Source organism: Tyto alba, unplaced genomic scaffold (assembly GCF_018691265.1).
Source record: "Tyto alba isolate M040663 unplaced genomic scaffold, T.alba_DEE_v4.0 Super-Scaffold_46, whole genome shotgun sequence".
NCBI lineage: Eukaryota > Metazoa > Chordata > Aves > Strigiformes > Tytonidae > Tyto > Tyto alba.
This window is the reverse complement of record NW_024881322.1, coordinates 2,192,017-2,213,483: the sequence shown is the minus strand read 5'-3', so window position 1 is coordinate 2,213,483 and position 21,467 is coordinate 2,192,017. Positions and strand designations below refer to the sequence as shown.

General features: G+C 44.2%; 1 protein-coding gene across 6 annotated transcripts in view; it reads right to left on the bottom strand.

Annotated features, from left to right (window-relative positions):
- RBMS3 (RNA binding motif single stranded interacting protein 3) overlaps positions 1-21,467 on the bottom strand; it is a 721,589-nt gene that overhangs the window by 449,409 nt on the left and 250,713 nt on the right. For 2 of the 6 annotated variants that reach the window (XM_042806474.1, XM_042806475.1), the window contains exon 1: positions 7,825-8,367. The exons of the other annotated variants lie outside the window; for them this stretch is intronic. In XM_042806474.1, the coding sequence (XP_042662408.1) occupies positions 7,825-7,899 (75 nt within the window). In that variant the 5' untranslated portion in view covers positions 7,900-8,367. Of the gene's footprint in view, positions 1-7,824; positions 8,368-21,467 lie in introns of those variants that run through there. 6 annotated transcript variants of the gene reach the window in all.

Here is a 21,467-nt window from a genome sequence, read left to right as displayed (position 1 = left end):
CACACAGGAGTGACATCACTTCCACTACATGACAGCCCATAAATCAGCGGCAGCCACATGGTACCAGCCGTAAAACACGTGTCATGGAGACACCAACGAGGAACAAAATATCAGAGCTTTACACTGTAAACATGCGATCTTATGCGTCCTCTGGCTTCTACTATGATCTATAGATGTCAGGATGTTTATTTCATTAATTTGCATCTGAACGAAGCCAATACAATTAACAGAGGAAGCCTTATAGAAAATTTCATCTGCATAGATTTGGCACAAATGAAACACTGAAAAATGTAAATATTTATTTTTTAAATAAACAGCCGTGTTGGATACTGAAGTTGACTTTACAACAAATAAGCAGAGGGGATATTTATTCCCATCACAGTTGCAAGCAAGCAAGCACAGAAACAAACAAGGAAGAAAAGAAGAAAAAAAAAAAAAAAAAAAAGTCTTTGCATCCAAAAGTAGGAAAAAGCATCTTTTTCTCTTACTTGACAGTGTCAGGCCTGAAAAGTCTTTCAGCTAATAAAAACTTCTAGGAGAAGAGATTAGAGTTTGCTGTAAACCATCAAAAAGACAGGCTGCAGAATTCAACAGGAGACTCGTCTCTGCGACTGCAGATAGGACAAGCAACCCTGGCCTCAGTCTCTGCCTGGAAAGACTGTATCCTCAGAAAAGACCTACACAGAAAACTGACTTGTTTCAAATTTCAAAGAGGCTACACAGTATTTTTATCTTAAGTATTATATAAATAAAAGCAAAACCAGCTCTCCCCTCTATCCTTTACTTTTTGTGGATTAACCACACTTACTCTCTCAGCGAAACTGCTAATCTTCATTACGGGCTCCATGCAAGACATCTCCTGTAGCAATTAGAGCTCCGCTACGTATAAATCATATCTCAACTGTGGCAGAGAGAGAAACAGACAGAAAGACAGAGCATCTGCTTTTTGCTGCTCATTCCCTACAATTATAAATCAGAGTAAATAATGTTAAATAGAAATTATAGCCATAGAAAACCCAAAATGCTGTTAAGTACCAGATGAGGTATGTCCTCAGCCACTTGTACAATGTAGAATCATTTTGATAGACAGTCCTTGGTTTGGTTTTGTTTTTTTGTTTTGTTTTGTTTTTTTTCCCCACCAAAAAAAAAACAAAAACAAAAACAAAAACCCACACACAAAAAACCTGCATATTGTTCAGCTGTCCTGGTTTTGCCATGGAGAACAGTATGTGCTTTGTGGGCCCGATTCTGCCTTCCTGAGGGCAACTGAGGCTCTTTCATTGATTTTTTTTTTTTTTTTTTTTTCCAAAGGAAACAGAACAGATCCCTCTCGCTAGCACTTCTATTCAATAATATTATTGTTAATCAGCTACTTAAAACTTTGGTATGTCATTCAGCATCAGGAGGCACCATTCTCAGGCTGATACCCTGCACGTTTAGAGTAGCTCTCTATGTAAAAGCGCTTCTAAAGTTCCCTCCATCACTCAATCTTGCCCATACCAGTGGAAAAGCAATTGCGAAACATCACTACACAAACACTCACAATATAGGCTCTGACAATATCTGAGTAAATCACTGTTCTCCATCTCCCTTCTCTGCCCATCTGCAGTCTTTGGTATGGAACAACTATATCATAAAAGCTCTTATTCACACATGCTTTTGATATTACACTATTTAATCACATACAGCTGTAGCTGATGAGACTGTTACAAAACACAATTTAATGCAGCACTGGAAGCGGTTCTGGAGACACATTAACCATTTTCCTCTACATAAAGTTTCTAACATTAAAAGACTTTTCTTCAAGGAAAACAAAACAGACAAAAAAAAAAAAAAAAAATAATAAGAGCCCACTTGTTTTTTAAAATCGGCTTCTCTTCCTGGACACTCCGGAACAGGCTTGTTTGCAAGTGAACTCAAAGTCCCTGCCTGGAGTATAGATAGTGACAAACCCACTTCCCCCACACCAAAAAAAATAATAATTAAAAAACCCTGCTTGCAATTATATGCAATGGGAACACTATCCAGGCTACTTACAGCAAGACCTGAAATGAACTCAGGCATCCTACTTGGAATGCATCTTTTCATATCTGGTTTTTAATGCATGGAAATTTAAGAACTGACAGTCTGATGATTTTTACCAAGATACTTGAATTGAAGTGTGAATGTACCACCATGCTTACTTTTAGAGGCCCCCATGCATTAAAAACCAAGCCAGTCCAGTTTTGAAGCATCGTAACTTATTTTAAAGTGGCACCTTGTATAAGGCATTCTAAATTATAACTACTAACACACAGCATTTGCCACAGCAGGATCTGTGTAGCCTGATCTGGCAACTGCTTGTAACTTCCATCTTTTGTTGCGGAAGTAAAATACCTCCTTGCAAAATAAATCTCTGTAAAATACAGTAACAAACAAATGTTCAAAGAAGTAAAAATCTGAACTTCCCTTTCCAATGGTTTTGGCATTTTGGTGGGTTTCTTTGGTTGGTTGGTTGGTTTATGTTTGTTTTTTTGTTTTGTTTTTTATTTAAACACACTTGCATTGAGGCAGCACATGAAAGGAAGATCAACCAAGAGATTCAACACCATTTTAATACATATCATAGCGTCCCTTACAGCAACAAAAATATTTTTATCCAGTCATGTAAGGATAGATGGCAAACAGTAATGGAAAACAAACGAGTTCATATACTTCTGCATTTTTCAGAGGAACATAACTTTTATCTTCCTTATTGTTTAAAGGAAGCAGCAAAATACCAGAGTCAGATATTAATACCACTGTCAAAATTACAGCCAGGCTTAAATATCTTTAAATGGCATTTAAGCGAATTCATATTTCTATCGGGCAGCTCCCAGAGGCATTTAAACCAGCCTGCAACATACTGAATCAAACAGAGGCTAAGCGCGAACAAACTTCGTTCCTAGAAATGCATTTCTCTATTTGCAAGTGTTTGCCTTTACTTTGGCACGATCACATGGGCTCCAGCTAGACTTTTGAGCTCTGGCAGCAATCCAAGCTGCAGATGGTTGGAAATGCAGCCTGAAATCAGTGTGTGGTTGATGAATTACTCCTTACACCTGACCCCTGCTTCACACCAGGCACCAAACACAATCTGAACACTACCAGCCAGAGAAGCCCTGTCAGGCATCTCCGTATCTGGAACGCTTTCTTCAAGGCCTTCTGTATGGCCAGATGGCCAAAAGTGGGGAATGCGGTAAACTCGCTAAAGAGAAGCCTGAGTGACAAAAGAGCGCGGGGTCGGTAGGTAGAAGGTGAAGAGAGGCAAGAGCTCTGCACCAATTCAAAAAAAAAAAAAAAACACGCTTGCTAAAAGAGCCTGATCGAGCAAAGAGGGAGGCATGCTCGTGGCACGCACCTGGAAGAGGTCCCCAATTCCTTCGTGCCAGAGGATGCCCTAAAAATGGCAAAGGGGAAACATAATGAAACACGCGGACACACCCAAGCGTGTTCCCCGGATAATTACTTTATCAAGCTTAATCGCTTCTGAGTACACCTGTGTGAATTTCCCAATAGTTTTTCCCTCAGCTGGGGCAGGTATCTGTCACTTCACGGACACGCTCACTAAGCCACTCCTGCCTGCAGGCCAGTTTGCACACTTTTTACACCCACAGAGACAGGATTTTATTTACCGAAGTGTTGGAAAAAATCACAGTTCTTCCTTTTGCAAGTGTTCACATGGGCATCAGGCATACAGAGACTAAGAGGTACGGCGGGTACAGTGAGCACTGCCTCTGCATTCGGGGTATTTCAGCCTTCTGACCGGGTAGCAGAGCCAAGACCTCCAGAGTGAAACTACCAAACCCGAACCATGGCGAATAGGTAAGGAAAGATCTGGAGAATCCATGAAAGCAAACCGCACGGAAACAGCTGCTAAACTGGCATAGTTTTACCCCAAATGCAGGTCCAGCCATCGTGAACCAAACAATTCCTGTCAGCAGGTAACTGTGGCGCCTCCTCCTTTCTACCCAAGTGATTCAGGTTTTTTTCAGCAGACTGTTTGCAGAGAAAGCTTACCCCAGCACCAGGGCTAATCATAGGCTGCAGAGGACAAAGATAAAATACAATATCTACTAAATTAAAGAGACTCTTTCAAATATATTCAAATAGTTCATTTGGTATTCTTCCCCCCTTTTTCGTATCATTGCATGATATTTCATGGTGCTTAGCTTTGTTTTCCTCTGTGCAAAACCGCAGAGAGAAAAAAAATTTGCTTTGGCAAGCAAGAAATTCAGACCACAATGCAAAATTTGCCATCATTATCATTTCATATGTGACAATTTACAACATACTCCTGTAAACCAGTTCTTTGAGTAGTTATGCCATCAGGAAGGATGCAACTAAGGAAATTCACCTAACGTCTCAAAATAAAACAAAAAACTACTACAAATTCTCATCAGACATACGTGAGCTGGACCACCTCTATACAGTATTCTTTGCAGCAAGAACTATCCCTCACTTACAACAGTAACCAAAAAAATATTTACTCTGAAATAAACTCCTAGGACAACTGGACTCTGCTCCCAGGATCTGCCTAAAGGAGTTCCAACACTGTACTTTCAATCTGCAGTGGTCAGACAGCTTCATGACAAAACGAGAAAAATAAGGTTATGGCTTTCCTCAAACTCCGAGCTTGTCCTTAAGACAAATACTGAATTCCTTGCAATTGTCTCGTAAAAATTAACCTTCCTCCCTCCCCTCCCCCTCCTAGTTTTGGATGACAACAGGTTTGTCTAAACCTGCAATTAAAGTTTTAGCTTCAGTGGTGGCATCTGATAATGAAGGAAAACAAGCAAATCGAATAATAAGAGTGCGTGCTTCATGTTCCACAAAAGGCCACGGAACACTAAAAACTTAAAGCAATCAGACAAACATATGGAATCCATTTTTGCTATTTATAATCCCATTACCCATATAGCTATTCATTTACACCATCTCTGCACAACAACGTGCTAGCGATGTTCGAAGACAAAAACACGGGCGGCAGACGGAGATCCCGGGCAGCTCGGTGCTCCCCCCGCGAGAAGGGGGCGATGCAGGGGAACGCGGGTGCTTCCCGAGGAGCAACCGAGACAACTTCGCCAAAGGAGCGGAGCAAACGCAGCCCTTCACCCCCGCGTGCTGGGGAATACGGATTTCCAAACTTGGCCCGCTGAGCACGCTGCCACTCTGCATTTCACAAGCTGTACACAAGCGCCATAAGCAAAGCCCAGAATTTCTTTCCTAATTACAAATGAAGGCGCGCACAGACACACACACACACATCCCCCCCCCCCCCCCTCAGCATGCATGACTATGAGCATAAAAACACATTCTTTCTGTAGGGCTGAATCCTACCATGCTCGGTACAAAGAGCAGTTTGGGGAAAATAAAAAGCTGGAGTTCACAGGACGGCTGGAATCACACAGAGGTTTATTAATATGTGTTGCTCCAATAGGCACGATAAAAGATACAGCTCTCCACCACAACATTATTTGATTACCCGACTATTAGCTTTAGACATACAATGGATCTAACTGCTTTAAAATGTCCCAGAAGCTGATGGCTAGCTTTAAGGTAACAAAATCCAGATGCTGCCTGTCTGCACTACTCTAAACTCTTAAGGTCTATAGAAGAGAAATACTTGCATGCATGCGTATATATACGCGTGTGTATATGTGTTTATTATTTAGGTTTTATGTATGCACTTAACTGTGAAGCAAGGAAAACAAGAAAAAATAACGCCGTATAAAACGTATCACCGATTTGAAACGTTACCTGTCCTTACAGCAATAGTGCATGTGTGCAAAGACAGACACACATGACTTTTCACGGGGTTGATAATTTTATATACCGGCTATAAAAGTGCGCTTAATTTATTTTTTAAAGCATTGGGTTCAAAAATGCCACAGTTCGGAAAAGCTATCCTTACTATTTTAAGCTCAAATACAAGGCTATTTTCCTCAAAAAGCTTATTTTACGAAGTTTAAAAAAAAAAAAAAAAAAAGACTGGCAAAATGTAAGCTACGTGAGTAAAAGGCATGGAATGTCCAATATTTCTCCTCCAATACTCGAGGCTATTGTTCTTTCAAAAAAACACCATCAATTGTTTCATGTCCTTGGCTTGCCAGGTTTTGAGGAATAGCATCAGTCTGCGTCCCCCAATCCCCCAAACAGTTAAAGCTATAGGCAATATTGCAGTCAAGCTAGTGACGGGCTGCTGCTGCAACAGCAACAGTACACACTAAATGGTCACAAAGGTAAAATGCAATTTGGATCGACCTTGAAAGGAAGGAAAGAGGAAAAAAAAAAAAAAAAAAAAAAAAGATAAAAATCATTCCAAAATACAAAATTAAAAAATGCTAAAATTTATACCAAAAAAAAAATATGCACGATACAGTGAAAGAAACAGCAGAGCAAAGAAGTGAGAGGTAACCCTGCCATGAATTACAAGGCTGTAATCATATTGAGTGGTTCTGGTGTCATCGCAACTCCAACCGGCCTGAATTGCCGTTTTGACAATTAGTTAATTTATATAATGCAGTAGTCAGGCTGTAAACGCTAACGGGAAAGTAATTTTATTAACAAGGAAATGTAACTTAGCCTTTCAGAACTGCAGCCAGATCAACGTGCTTCAAACCCAAAGTCTGGAGAAGTCAGCCTCCCCCCGTGGCACTTCCCCACACGCACATGTCAAATGTCCCATGTGTTAAATTTGCCACAGAAGCACCATGTGTGTATGTGTATGCAGTGCCAAACACACGTGTGTGCGCCCTGCCTATTCCCCCCCCCCCCCCCCCAAGATGTTCATTTATTGACTGAAGCTGTTCATCTGGGGCTATGAGGTCACACTTCAGAACAGTATTTTTTCCCCCTTTTTTTTTTTTCCCCCCTTTTTTTTTTTTTTTTCTTCAATACAGTGTCCTAAACAGGGTTTGCAAACTTTCGGTTTAGGGGTTTCTTTTGTTTCTGTCCCTTGGCCACACAGGAAATCTTTTCAGAGAGCAAACTATTATACAATGGCATTAGAAAAATAAAGCTTTCATTAACTAACTCGTGGCCAGGTAGCACTGACTTCACTCAGCCTCTTTAAGAGACGCAGGCCTGCTTTTCCAGCCTGCTGGCATTTTAAAAATTATTAAGAGAAAAAAGAAAGAAAACCGAAGAGCCTGCACTTCGACGCGCTCTCCAAAAGTAGCTACCCTCTATTTCCAGACCTTTCAAATACAACAGAGCACAGCCGCCTCATCCTCAACATTTAATGAAATATTAAAAGGAGCGCAACGCACTGAAACAAACTCCACCAGATTCGCAGTCGCTGAGCTCCCCAGCATCTCCTCCTCAACTGATTAAAAAAAAGTTTGAGCCGCCGCGGCCAGCTTGCCGAACGGCAAAACGCTTCCGAGCTCCGAAGAAACTGCAGCGGTTACCGGGAGAGCCACCCAAACGGCGTCCCGTCCTCCAGGCTGCCCGGAGCGATCTTTAGCCCACGCCGGGAGAAACACGCTACCTGCCCGCTGCTACCACAGCGCTGACCGCACCGCTCCCCCCGAACAATGAAAAGGAATTAGCCGCCGCCAGCAGCCCTTCGCGGGTGGGGTGGGTGTGGGGGGGGGAATATATATAGATATATATTTAAAATAAATAAAGGAATGAAAGGGAGGGCAGACGGTAACCTTCCTGCCTCGCTCCCTCCCGCTTTCTGCCTACCAGCTCGGCTCTGCGTGACACCGAACGCGAGGAAGCGACGGGGAAAAAAAAAAAAAAAAAAAAAAAAAAAAAAAAAAACCGCCCGTGGGGCTGCCCGGCCCCGCCGTGCCCTACCTTGGTTTGGAGATAGTGGGGGTAGTAGTAGGTGTACTGGGGGTACATTGGCTGCTGGTCCAGGCGTTTGCCCATGTAGCTGGAGTCCTTCTGGCTGGTGCAGGGAACTCGTTGGCAGGGTGTCGTGCCCCAGGGCCTTTTCTTCCTCGCACGCCGCTATTCCTGACAGCGCGGGCGACGGGGGAGGCTGCCGAGACTTCCTCGCCGTCTATGCGCTACTTCCAGCGCAGCCAAAAACGCGCCCGCACGCACATATATGGGGGGGGGTTAAAGGAGGGGGGGGGGGGGGGGCGTGCGTGGGGGTGTGCGGGGCTCTGGGTGGGTGGAAGCCCCCGCCGCCCCGCTGGCAGCCGTGTGCCTCCGGCGGTGCCCGCTGCCCGGCCCGGTTTGGGGAGGGGTGGAGGGGGTGTGGGGGGGGGTGTGGGGGGGGGGGGGAAACGTCCTGCGAGAGGGGCCGGGAAGACAGTGCAACTCCAAACCTCCGCAGAGCCGCCCGCCCGCTCCCTCTCCTCGGCTCGCCCCGCTGCCGAGCCCTCCCCTCTCGCTCCCCACCCGCCCCTCTTCCAACAACAACAACAACAGGGAATAAAAAAAAAAAAAAAAAAAAAAGAAAAAAAGAAAAATAAAGGGGAAAAAAAAAAAAAAAAAAAAAAAGAAAAGAAAAAAAAAAAAAAAGGGGGGAGGGGTGGGGAGGGAAGAGCCTTCCCCAGCCTAGTTGCCGCTGCCTCCCTCACGGAGTGACATGGTGCTCGGGGCTCGTCCTGTCTTTCATTCAAACCCCCTCCGCGCCGCGCCGCCGCTGGGCGGGGCCTCGGCGCGCCGCTCCCCCGGGAGGCCGGCGCAGGCCCCGCCCCCTGCCCCCGCCCGCCCCCGCCCCGCCCCGCCCCCGCGGGAAGCGGCCGGGGGGCTCGGGGAGCCCTGGGGCTCGGGGGGGAGGGGGGAGAGGCAGCCCCACGCCGCCGCTGCTTTTTTTTTTTTTTTTTTTTTTTTTTTTTTTTTTTTTTTTTTTTTTAAAAAAAAAGAAACGGGCTCGGGGAGGTCACGCAGCACGCCCGCCGAGCAGGGAAGTGGTCGTCCCGCCCTCCCCCCGGCCCCCTCAGAAAACTGCTCCGTAGCGTCATCCCGCACTTCGCGGAGGGGCGACCCGGGGCCAGACATATTAAATACATACTTTGTTAGAGCGCTTATATAAGCCTGGGTTTATTTAAAGTTGGAACAAAATGGAGGAAGAGGGTGAAGGGGAAACTCGCCCGGCCTGACTTACGGGTCCCTGCCCTGCAGCCGCGCGTGTGGAAACACCACGGCGTCACAAAAGTTACCCACAGCTCCGTTCCCCGACACCCCATCCCACACACACACACCCCCCCAAAAAAAAAAAAAAAAAAAAAAAAAAAGCCCCAACCCAGCGGGCGGCCCCCCCGCAGCGCCCGGGCCCAGGTGAGGCGGCCCCGGCCCCGCACCTGCCGCCCCCCCGGGCCCCGCACCGTCCCCCGAGGGGAGAGTCCGTCTTGCGGCAGGACTATAAATCACCAGTTAGAAAGTGCGTGAATAACAAAATGTTTCCTCTTGGACACAAATCCCAGCGCTTCTCCTTTTTTTTTTTTTTTTTTTTTTTTTTTTTTCCCATCACTTACTCCTTTAACACGTCATCAAATTCCTGGGCCTTTTCTACAGTGGCTTCGCCTATTTATAAATTCAGGGACGGGGAGGGGGGGAAAACATGGGGCAGCAGTTTCTTTTTGTTTTTATTTAAATTGTCGGTAGTATGGCAGCAGGATTGTCAGCTGCTGTATTATCAACCAAATTGCTTCAGGAAAAAAAAAAAAAAAATTATATAAAAAGAATTTCTTTAAAGGGACACTTCTCAAGGCTGGTAGAGCTAAAATTAGCCTTGCCAGCTGTGTTTTGGTTTGTGGGCACGTGCTTGCACATGACAGGAACATGGAAATATCACGCTTTACTCTGGCAGTTTGCTGTTCTCGTAAGCAGAGGGGTTTGCTACGGATTCCTACAGCTGCCCCCCCAGGCAGTCAGTTCCCGGGCAAAAGAAAACAGTCGAAGGAAACGGGCAGCGCAGGAAGCCACACACGTGCCCAAAATACTGCCTACATATCTGTGCCTACGCTCCGCTTTCATCACCAGGCATTAACATAATTATTAATTATTGGTATTTAGCTACCAGTCCCGTGCCATACAGTGGGGACAACACGCCATGCTTACACAGGTGTTTGCCCCCGGTTTCAGGAGAAAAACTTTTGCAACAGAGAATTTTTGCACGGGCGTTCACGGGGCGCTTGCCCACCCAGCGGAGCACCACCACCGCTCCAGCTTCCCGACCTGCCGAAGCAGGTTCAGAAGAAAGGCCAGGTTCAGTGAACGGTTGAGGATTTTCAATTCCTACTGAAGTCCAAGCTGGCCAGGGCCGCGTGGTCCCTCGGAAGCTCAGAGCAGAGGTCAATGAAGAAGACGGGGCTGCGAGGAGAAGCCTGGAACTCCCAGCTCCCGAGCCATAAATATGGTTTATATTGCTGCTCGGCTTTAAATACGCTGCCGCTCGTGGTAGTGCGTGATACTCCAGTGATACCCTTGCTTAGGTTCTTTTTTCTCCTCCTCCTGCTTTCCCCGAGGGTGAAATAGACTGTTTGAGGGTTGGTATCTGCCGAAGTGAATAGTGATTACTTGACGGTACGTGCTACTTTGAGCCTGACAACTTTCAGATTGTTCTTTCAACTGCCAGAATTAAGTTGTTGTGCTTCGCTCCCCACCTTCTCACTCTTCCCTCAGGGTATTAACGCATTTTTTTCTTGCTGAGCGGTTTGCTTGTAGAAGTGGATGTAACCAGATTTGGGGGAAGAAAGAACCCACGTGTACGGGGTGAAATAAAAAAGAAGTACGAGGGAAGCAGAAAGCCGCGCCTTCTGACCGAGAGATCTATCTGAACATGCAAGGTTTGCTGTGGCCGTTATTGTAAGTCCAGGAAGGACCATTTTGGCTACGTCACCTGAGTACTGTGAGTATTTCACATCATACCATAAAACTGCAAAACAAGATTTCCACCCCCATCAGACGCACTGGCCAGTAGTGCCAGCAGTTGGTCAGGAGCTGCAGGAGAAGCCGGGCTGTTACCTGAGCGGGTAACGGCTCCACCTTCCTCCTGCTCTCTCCCAGCAAAAGTCTTAAACATGCAGGTGGTTCGGATTTCCCTTTTCACCTGTAATCCTGACGAGGTGCTGAGCAGCCTCTGCTGTTCGTTCCGCGTGCTCAGCACCTCGCATGGTTCAGCCTTCAGAGAGGCAAGATAGAGTGGAGGCAGCAAACCTAGTAATTCAGTATCAAAGAGTGGGGGGCCAAGGGGAGAAGACGGGAGGCAACACAGCCTAGCAAAAATGCAAATGAGCAGCCACAAAAGCAGATTTAGATAACACACAGCCACTGAACAAATGCTAGCGCTGGAAAATGGAAAATTTCCATTTGCAAAATACAGACATCAAAAAGATCATCTGTGACTCGGGAGCACACTGTTTAAATAGAATCCCCTTCATTTTCTGGCCCGTGCATTTGAATAACCGAATCCACTTGCAAACTGAAATAGCAGTTTGCCTACCGAGTGTTAAGTATAAATGTTCCTCAAAAGAAAAGACAAGCTGTTCGATTCCAGTGAGCAACAGCGAGCAAACTTGACAACTTTTTTTCCTCCTACCGGAGGCTCATTATCAAGCCGAAGCCAGGCCCGCTCGCGGGAATCCAGCAAAGGCACTGCTGCCACCCGTGTCACCGACCTGGGGGGGATTCACCAGGCAGGCGGGCAGGAAGGATCAGTTCAACGGGAAATTTAGAAAGGAAATAAAATAAATGGGAACGGTTCAACTGGAAACCAGACGGCCAAATACCTTCGAAGGCAGGCACCAAAGGATATTAACTCGGCAACAACCAAAGCCATGGATGAGAAACCTGGAGTTAACTGATGGGGAAAAAAAAAAAAAAACAAAAACACAAAAACAAAACAAAAAAAAAATGCTTCCACTGGCAGCCTGAAGCACAAAAATTACGTGTGTTTGGGTGTATTTTCACCTTTCATAAAATGCAGATTTCTTCATTCACAAGAAGTGCGTTCAAAGAAAAAAGCAGACACCTAGTAGGAGAATGGAATTCAGGAGCTCTTCTTTACTAAAATACAATTCTACATACACTTTTTTTCTTCGCTTTGTTTTTTAGGTAAGCTTTTTGACTATCCTATGAAAACCTTCTAAAGTCACAGGTGTCAGAATCAGGGAAAAATCCAAATGTTTTCTAGCTCCTTGCTTTTGAAAAGCAGCAATACATATTCTAGAAGTACTAACTTTAGACAAAATTATGTCCAAATTATCTAAGTGAGGACTAGAGAAAATTTGCTCGTTGGGTGGTAGAAACAGAGCTACTACCACCTAACTCAATCTAATAGGTTAAAGGGAAAAAAAAAAAAAAAAAAACAAAACAAAAAACAACACAATTATCTTGAGCTTACATTTTTGACACTGTTTTTCTGCTTTTATTCTCTCTATTTACTCATTAAAGCTATTTCAACGGAGACCATAGCGATGCTTGACAGCTTGTTTACAATGGGTTACAAGAAGAATACTGATTTTATTTCTAGATCTGTCAGCTCCTTTAGTCCAGGTATGTTAAAACTATATTTATGAACACAGAATCTTGCTATTTAATAGTTCATTAATCAAGCTGATTTGCCTAAGGGTAGCTAACTGAATTTCTAACAAGCAATATATCCTGGTGCAACCACCAGTAAAGCATGTGATAACAGGGGGGCCGGGGGGGAAGACACAGAGGAACAAAACATTAGCTTAACAACAACAGCATTAAGTGTCTGGGATCAAAAAAATCTCCCTGAGGTGGGGGACACCAACGTTTTCAGATGTCCTCCTCTCACGAGAGGCCAAATATCACTGAGGGTGGCTTTCTCCCCCCCCCACCTCCCGCCTGCATGGAAAACGAGCCAGGTTTGCTCTCCACACTGCAGCACCACAAAGTCTAGAATTAGGCAGAGCTGCGGATGGCCCAGAGGAAATCTGGAAGAGTTAACGTAGGAGATTTTGGACAACAGCAAAGGCTTGCCATCTATCAATCATTAGATTTCATTATTTTTCACTTTATCATCTTCTATCTTAACACTATGGCTCAGGTATTGGTCTACCTTTAGAGAAAGGCCCAAGCCTAAAGGAAATCTTCAGACGGCATCAAGAGTGAATAATTTTGTGAAGAAGTGAACAACAGTGAACATTCACTGCTACCAAATTGTGTTTTCCATCTGATATAGTCTCTAACCTGCACAAACAAACGAAACTAGCAGCCAGTTGTACAGACAGCCCAAAGTTACACGTCAAGGTCCTCCTTCTGCAGATGTTAATAGATACAACCAAAGTAAATAATATTATCTTATTCTTTCGTCTACAGTCTGTTTCCTATGCCTCTTGGAGTGCTTTGCAAGTGTTAATTCACTCTGTGATGTGGAAGAGAATTAAGTAACACAATCAGGCAGCGGCAATGCCCCCGTTGGCGCAGAGAACAGTGGGTTCCTCCCTCCTCACAAACCCTCGCTGCATGGTAAAGGCCAGAGCAAGCACGACTGATGGGGAGAAGGACTGGTATCTCCTTTCTGTTCTGGTAGAGGTTCGTAGGAGAGAAAGCGGTGCAATGGAAGAGAAATACAACGTGAAGAAACCGGAGAGGAACACTGGCTGTTGCCTATCACTGCTGACCCCTCAAATAGGATCCCACATCCATAATTTAGGGCTTTCAGAAAACACCAGGGTTGTGCACGTTAGAAGACAGGGCTTTCAAAGGTGGTATTTTCTACAGCACCTCCTCAATCACAAGTTAGCAAATAGTGCATTTGTTCTTGAGTCTAAACTCTTCGGATAAAAAGGGCAAACAAAGCCCCAAACAGTAAGAGGACTAACCAAGGTCTTCTCATTCTTGCAGCATATTAACTTAACACTACCAGCATTAGACGTGGTATGATTTCAGAGGGAGAAAATTCTCCACTTCCCACCTTCCTCCCTCCAAAGTCCTGCTTACTAGTCACTTTCCCCACCCTCTGTTTACTTAAAATTAGATTGTGATCAGGGTACATGAGACTTTTTTTTCTGAAGGAAGTTTATTTCTGAAGGTAATGGGGAGACGTAAATATGCTGCCTGTTTACTGAGGCTCATAAACACAGAAGAACACGGGCAATTAATTGTCACTGAGAGAGTTCCAGCGAACATGGAAAATCCGAGCTTTTTAGGGCATGTTTAACTAAATGTTCACCCATCATGTACTGAATTACTTAGCGAGATATTAATTTGGAGCTCCAGCTGAGGGTAATCACAGAACAAACTGGCATTATTCAAGTCGCTCTATGAAATTACAGCAAGGGTAAGCTTAAGAACAAAGGCCAGCAGGAGTCAAGCCTCTCAACTTGAAAGGAATTATCTTTTCCTCTAATTGAAGTGAGGGCTGTTTTGTTTTGTTTTTTCTTTCCTTCCTTTTGCTAAATTTCCAACAACGCTCCTTGACAGAGAGTCTCCTTGCGACGGGGCTGTTGCAGTTAAAGCCTGGGAGCAAGGGCTCATCTGCCTGGGAAAGTTTACTAACGTAATTGCACCAGCATCCTCAGCAGCTGGAGCTACACCCGCGTAATGCCTCGTGCGGGCATTCCTACCCGGGAGCGATTACGCTGGGAAATGCCCCGATTTACACAAGCCCAGAAATACTAGAGGTCTGGGTCCTGTTTTCCTGCCGGTGCTGCCCCTGACCTACACCACGACCTCGGACAAAGCACTTCTCCTTTTCCCTCCCTTCTGGCTCTGTCTCACGAGCTGTCACTGGAAGATCCCCGTGGCAAGAACAATCTCTGTGTTTTTTACAGCACCACGGGGGAACCTCGCGTTTGGTAGGGTACCAAAACAACACATCGTCAGAAATCTGTAATAATGTACGTCAGCAGCTTGTTCTTCCACCATCCGGACAGCTTCTGCTAGAGAACTCACAGGCTGTGGCATTTTTTCTTTGCATGGGAAAAAGTTAACAATAGGCAAGGATAGAGGGTCATCTCAGGCTACATTCCATCACTATCAAATATGATACTTTCTGCTTTCTCCATACTTACCCTCCCCAGCATGCCAAGACACATTTCTTCTTGTCTTTTTCATATCTGGCAGGCTTATTTGCCCACTAAATAACTCTTCATCTAATGCTGGCTGTAAATAAAGCCTGAAGGAGCCTTTGCTAATAATTTCTATTTCATCTGCTAATAGACTCCCTTCTAAAGTGCAGTACAATTATGTCACTGCCCTTGCAATTTAGCCCAAAACTTCATTCAAAAGTGTTTATAAAAATGATTTTTCATCACGACCATTGCAAATTGTATAGTTTTGATGAAATCTCAAAAGGTGACTTTTTTTTTTTTTTTTTTTTGGTTCAAATTTTGATCTTTTAATTTCCTCATACAAATTCTGCCTTGGCCCAACTGCGATCAAAATTTCCCTACTTGGTTTCCCTGAGAAAGGAAAAATCAGTCTAAAAAAAAAAGTCTCTACGATGTTTTCAAAAATATCTTAAGCAAAAATTCTCTTTCTTCTCTACACATGTAGGAAAATCTTGTTTAGGAATTATACAGATGAAATACCACTATTTAAATCAGTCTCTAGAGAAATGTGTTCATCAGTTGTTTGTTTTTAATTGAAATTCATGACTGGGAAAAGCAATCTGCACTTTAGCTTGCCCCAGTCAGCCCTACAGTAATTCAGAGTCTATTCAGTCCGGAGTATTTTATAAATAAAGAAAAAACACAGGTTATGAGAAACAGTGATCTTCGGCCACAGCAAAATGCTATTTTTCTCTTTCTCAGCTAAACACAATTGTGAAGTGGAAAGTACGTAAAAACACTCTACCAGGACCTCCAGTGACTTGTTATCAACATTTAAAGCTTCCCCGTGACATTACAAGAAAAATTATAAGTGTCCACTAAATATGGAATCAAAGGATTGTGTGTAATGATTCCCAACAGAGGGGGAATTTCCGGCTCTCAGGTTCCATCTCACCCAGATAGGGAGAAAATGCATAGCAAATGGAGAAGTACAGTACTGGGAGCTGGGTAAAAAGTTCCATGTGCAGGTAAGCTGGAGACACGAACCAATCCTCCGTTTTTCAAATCAGTTCACTCTTTTATAGGAATAATGGCATTTTTTTTTTTTTTTTTGTAATGGACAGCTTCCATTTACCACAGAACCCATGCAACCTGCCGTGCAGAATCAAACCTCATGTCACGCCAGATTACTGTCCATCATGACCAAAGAAAATGTATTGAACTGAATATATTTGGTTCAGGAAATCTGTATTTTGTCAGCTGCAATATAGCTTATTGTCCATTAAATGGTACCAAGCCCATTCTGAACAGAGCACCCTGTAGAAATGTTTAACCTCACAGTCCTACACTTGTCAACTTCCCAGAGCAAAAGGGAGGGTGACACCCGACATCTAACAAAAACCGAGTTAGGGCAGCCACTTTCCTGTACCAGAGAAATTCTTTGGGTAAGAGATCATTTATTTCCTCCAAACAGACAAATGCTAATTATAGCTCAAATCTTCCCTCTTTTTTTCCTCTACCAATTTTTTTTCCTTTCCTTCCTCCCCTCCCTGGTGCATCTTTTCTTCAGCCTTGTTCATCAAATATCTTTTGCCTTCAAAAAAATCTCATCAATTCTCTACATTCTCCTTCATCTAAAAGTTATCTGTTTTGAGAATAATTTGCCTGCCTTCTTTTATATATTCCAGCTGGGGTTTTTAATAAAGCACAGGGACTCAAGGCTACTGTATTTTTATTAGGAGATGGTGGAAACTTTATAATGATTTCTATTCACATTCAGCAAACGCTCTTCCCTATTGTTCTACCCTATTCACCTCTCCCAACATCCTATTCCCAAATCGTTTTTACTCTGTAATCCTTCATGCGTTTTGTCTCCTCTTCATTCCTGTCCCCACCTAACCCCTTTCTTGCCAGCACAAGTACTTTTCTTTTCTTAACCTTTTCTCAATTTTTTTTTTTTTTTTTTGGGTTGCCCTGATTTCTCAGTCACAGATGCTTTAGGCTCCACGGATGTTTTCTTACTTATGTCACAGTTCTTTGAATGTAGAACCAAAATATTCATGGGGGGAAAAAAGATACCACTGAGCTGTTCTTTTTAACTTGGATCCGTCCTGCTAGATGGGAGGAGAAAGCACTGTATGCCATAAAAATCTAAATTCATGTCAGCCGAGGTGCCTCAGCAGAGCTGTGGACAGAGTTGGGGAGTTTAAAACACAGTAGAAGCTGAGGATATTAAGTACATTAACAGAGGAAGAACTGGGTCTCATAAACTGAGGATCCAATCAGTCTCACCTCTTACTGAGTTCTCTTCAATAAAGGGATTTAAAGAAGTTCCTGCTAGGTATGGATGTACACATCTTCCCTTCTCACAGTTTCAAATTACACACCCCTGACATCAACACATTTGTCTTTTCAGGACCCTATGGCAGCAAAATATATCAGCTTAAAAACATAAAAACAGTCTTTGCCAAAGATTTCTCACCTCTCATACAACAGGGTAAGAATGACGAGGAGAAAACACTAAAAATGAGTAGGAGTAAAATATTAATCTTTTGCTAGTTTTCCAGCTGAAATACTGAAACAATCTGAAATTCAGCTTGCAGAAAATTTGCGGTTTGGCCATTTGGTACATTCCCACCAGGCAAAGGTAGATGTACGTGTACTCTGAAGAGGTTGTAGGATTAAAAAAAAAAAAAAGAAAAAAACAAACAAACAGACAACAAAACTAAACCTAATTTCATTTAATCTGGGAGTTGTATTTTTGCAACAGGTATTTCTTTGTGCTCGTCATCTTATTTGAATTTTTGATCGGAAGGGCCAGTAGCGTTTTGTCACTATTGGAGTTTGACATCTCCCATGATATCAGACCTCCATTTGAGCGAACTACTGGTTTGTTAGATCTCTACCATTTCAGCTGAGTATTTCCATCCTGTAGTTCACATCCTCCCTGTGAATTCATGGTGAGAGATTTCTGTCAAACCATTTGTCCTTTTCTTACTTCTCAAGAAAGATAAGAGGGCTTTTTTTTTTTTTTCCTGTGTTGGAATAAAGTGGTGCCAAATGTAAGCCAAAACGTCCAGGCTGATCCATCCATCTTCTTCTCCACGGATGGTGGCTGGAAGGCAAAGTTTCTTGCTACATGTGGAAGAGGGACCTGAAATTTGGCCAGATGGGTGGCTCTTTCTGGCAGGGATGTGCCTGCTGCCTTTCTCGCGAAACCTTTCCACGTTTGGCCGCGGGAAACACTTGAAATCGCACGGTCCCCGCGTGCTCAGCAAATACGTCCCTGGAGCTTCTACACCCGCTGCCCTCGCGGCGATGTCTCCAGACGGCCAGGGAATGGCACCAGACCTCCCTCCCGGCTGTGGGGAAGGGTGCGCACGGAAACAGGAGCCGTGCTGAGCGCCCCTGCTCGCACCCGAGCAGCACCGCAGGAGCCAAGGATCGCAGGTAGGATGGGAGGCGCCGGCACCCAACTCCAGTAGCACCGTGGGGTATTGCATTAATTTTTGCAGTTATGATACCGCTGTGCTGTCGGGGTATTGCCCATCACTCGCTGAGAGGAAGGGAGAACAAAAAGACTGAGGAGTAAAAAGGCGTTACGCCTAGGTTATGGGGAGAGACGGGGGCACTACGTCAAGGCACTGGTGGTGTAAAAGCAGCCCAGCGTAAGGGGGGTGTTAGAGTCCAGAGTGGAGAAAAACCAAATGGGGAGCTGAAAATACCTGTGCAAAATGGAACGTGAGATTGAGAACTGACTAAAATTAAGAATGAAAAAGCAGCAGCGAGGGCAACCAGGTAGTTAAGAAGAGCTGAATTGATTTGGGGGGCTAGGCAGGACAAGAGAGGAGCCAAAACGGGTGCGAATGGAAGGGGGCAGAGACACGTATGAGGAAAGAAGAGGACAGCCCTTTCCTTCTGCATCCTGGCCATAAACCCCAAATTCCCGATGTTGACCACTCCTCTGTTGTCAACAAAAATCACCTACGCCCAGCTGCAAAACAATCCATCCCCTTCTAGCACTGGTCCACACAGATGATTAAAATCTAATGCTGCCAGACTCTCCGCGTCTCTCTGATAAACAGAAAGATTTCAACCTTGCTGACAATCCATTTGTCAATATGCCATGGGATGGCATTTTCAGATGGGGGTTTTTTGTTGTTGGTTTGGTGTTGTTTTTTTTTTTTTTTTTTTTTTTTTTTAGAGCTAAAACCTTTTTCACACATAAATTAAATTAAAAGAACAAGGGGGAAAATTCCACATGATCCCACATTTAAGGTTAATGAGTAATGGGATAATTATAATGAATAATAAAAAGATAATGAGTGTTCACACAGAAGCCCATTACAACTGCGTAGACGACCATTACTCTGTAATTTTATACCTTTTGAACACTTGACTTTGCAACCTTAATGCTTTTTTAACATTGTTTTTGCCTGTGTAATGATATATAACAATCTCTAGACACCATCTGCAGTCTTCACATTTCCTTGATCTGTTTCAAACAAATTTTAGCACTGGATATGAGAAGAGGCAAGCGATTACCTCACTGAGCAAGAGCCAGGAGGTAGTGAGGGATGTATTTGGTTGTTTCCTCTCCGCACATTCATAAATCCTATCTCAACAGCTGGGACCAGCTCTTGGGCTTGGTTTGTCTGCTTTAAAGCCTCGGCATTTATGACAGTTCTGTCAAAATTTCTTGATTCTGCAGTTTGCTTCTCCTATTGGTCTAACAACTGAACCCAAGTTAATGAGGCTTCAGGACACAATTAAATATTTAATGGTTCAGTTAGGGTTGTGGCCAAGAGCATGGCATCAACCATTTTCCTGATTCCTTTTCATCTGACACTGTGCTGATTACTCCAGTTGTACGTGCTGTCCTTCACTGCTGGACCCCTGCTTTGACATGGTACTAGGCACATTTTTTTAATTGGAAAGAGGCATTGCATGCTTACAAACTATCACCGTATTTCAAGTTTACTGCTAGGAAAAGCCAATATTAATAAGGGTTGCTTTTGCATTGCTTCAGCCATTGAGTATTTAGCTGCCAATGTCAGCTCTTAGCAAGTTCTTCTTTCCAAAGTATCGTAATAATAATAAATGCCCCAGAGAACTCTCCCAACTTCTTGTCACTCTGGCAACTCTGGGTCACCTTAAAGCCACTTGCAAGTCCCTAAACATCTGCATCATTCAGACTGGAATCCTAATGTGTACCGTTTAGCAACAACCACTACACTACCTGCATGCTTATATGCAGGTGGTTCTCTTGGCAGCTGAGATTTCTATTTGCAATAAAAGAAAAAAAAAAAAAAAAAAACCTGTTTGCAGTAAAGAGCAGACACTTTGGGGGACCATCTCAGTGACTTGACTACCCGCGGAGCACACGTTCTCATTTCCAGCCGCATGACCCTGAAGCAGTCATTGCAGGCTGAGTGGAAAAGGGGAGTTAACGCTAAATAATATTAGATAAGAGCCAATCTCTACTCAGCACTCTTCAAACAGCAAGAGAAACATGTCTTAGGTGTAAAGTGAGAGATCAAGCAGGAGGAAACAGTATTGAAGTACGGTAGGGCAAATGAAAAGCCCTCTCTGCATGCCTCTCTGAATTGGTCTTTTCTATTATTAAGTCCATGGTTTTAAGAGAAAGGTGACAGAGATCCCACGCTCTCACTGTGGCAGCAAGTAATTCGCTTACTCTTCAACATTACAAAGAACAGTATATGAATTAGAGTTTATACTTCTAATTTTATGCGATAGTTTAGTTGCCGCCTCCTTGCACGAAGGAAACAGAGTAGCACATAATTCAAGAGCTAGCCTTGTAACAGCACTAACCAGCCAGGGAAAAAAAAAAAAAAAAAAAATCAGGTGATGTATGGACACTTGGCTGTGTAACTCCTGTAAAGATGACTGAAAACATTCCGACGTACTGCTTTGAAAAGGCCTGCCTCCGAGCTGAAACGGTGGATGGATGGCTTTCGGCACGCAAACCCGCCGAGCCCGTGGTCCCAGCAGGCCGGCAGCTGCCAGTGTGCCGCTGCCCCTTTCGGTCCCACAGCGCTGCCCGCCCGGTTCAGCAGAACTCCCCCTTAAACATAGCGCAACCGTTTCCTGAGCCGGCTATTAAAACCCACTTTCCAGCAGCAGCCTTTGCAAGCTGCACACCCGGCCACTCGCCCCAGCTCCCCCGGGAGCCACGACGCCCGTGGCTCTGCTCGGTGTGTGGCTCCGCTGTCACCTCCTCCGGCGCTCAGTCCCCAGCTCTGGCCTCCTCCGCAGAGCTGGCGGTTGTTGCACGGCTGCCAGCATGAATACCAGTGCCTTTTGGCCGGGGAAGAGGTGTCATACCAAGCCTGGGATTTCTGGAATACGACGCTAGGATTTCTACACCAGCCTGGTGATGGAGCTTCTAAATTTCCACCTTCGTCGCTTTATATAACACAGCAGAAAGGATATTAAAAGACAAGTTGCAAAGTAAACAGCCAAAATTTCTGGAGTACCAGAATTAAGACTGCTTATTCC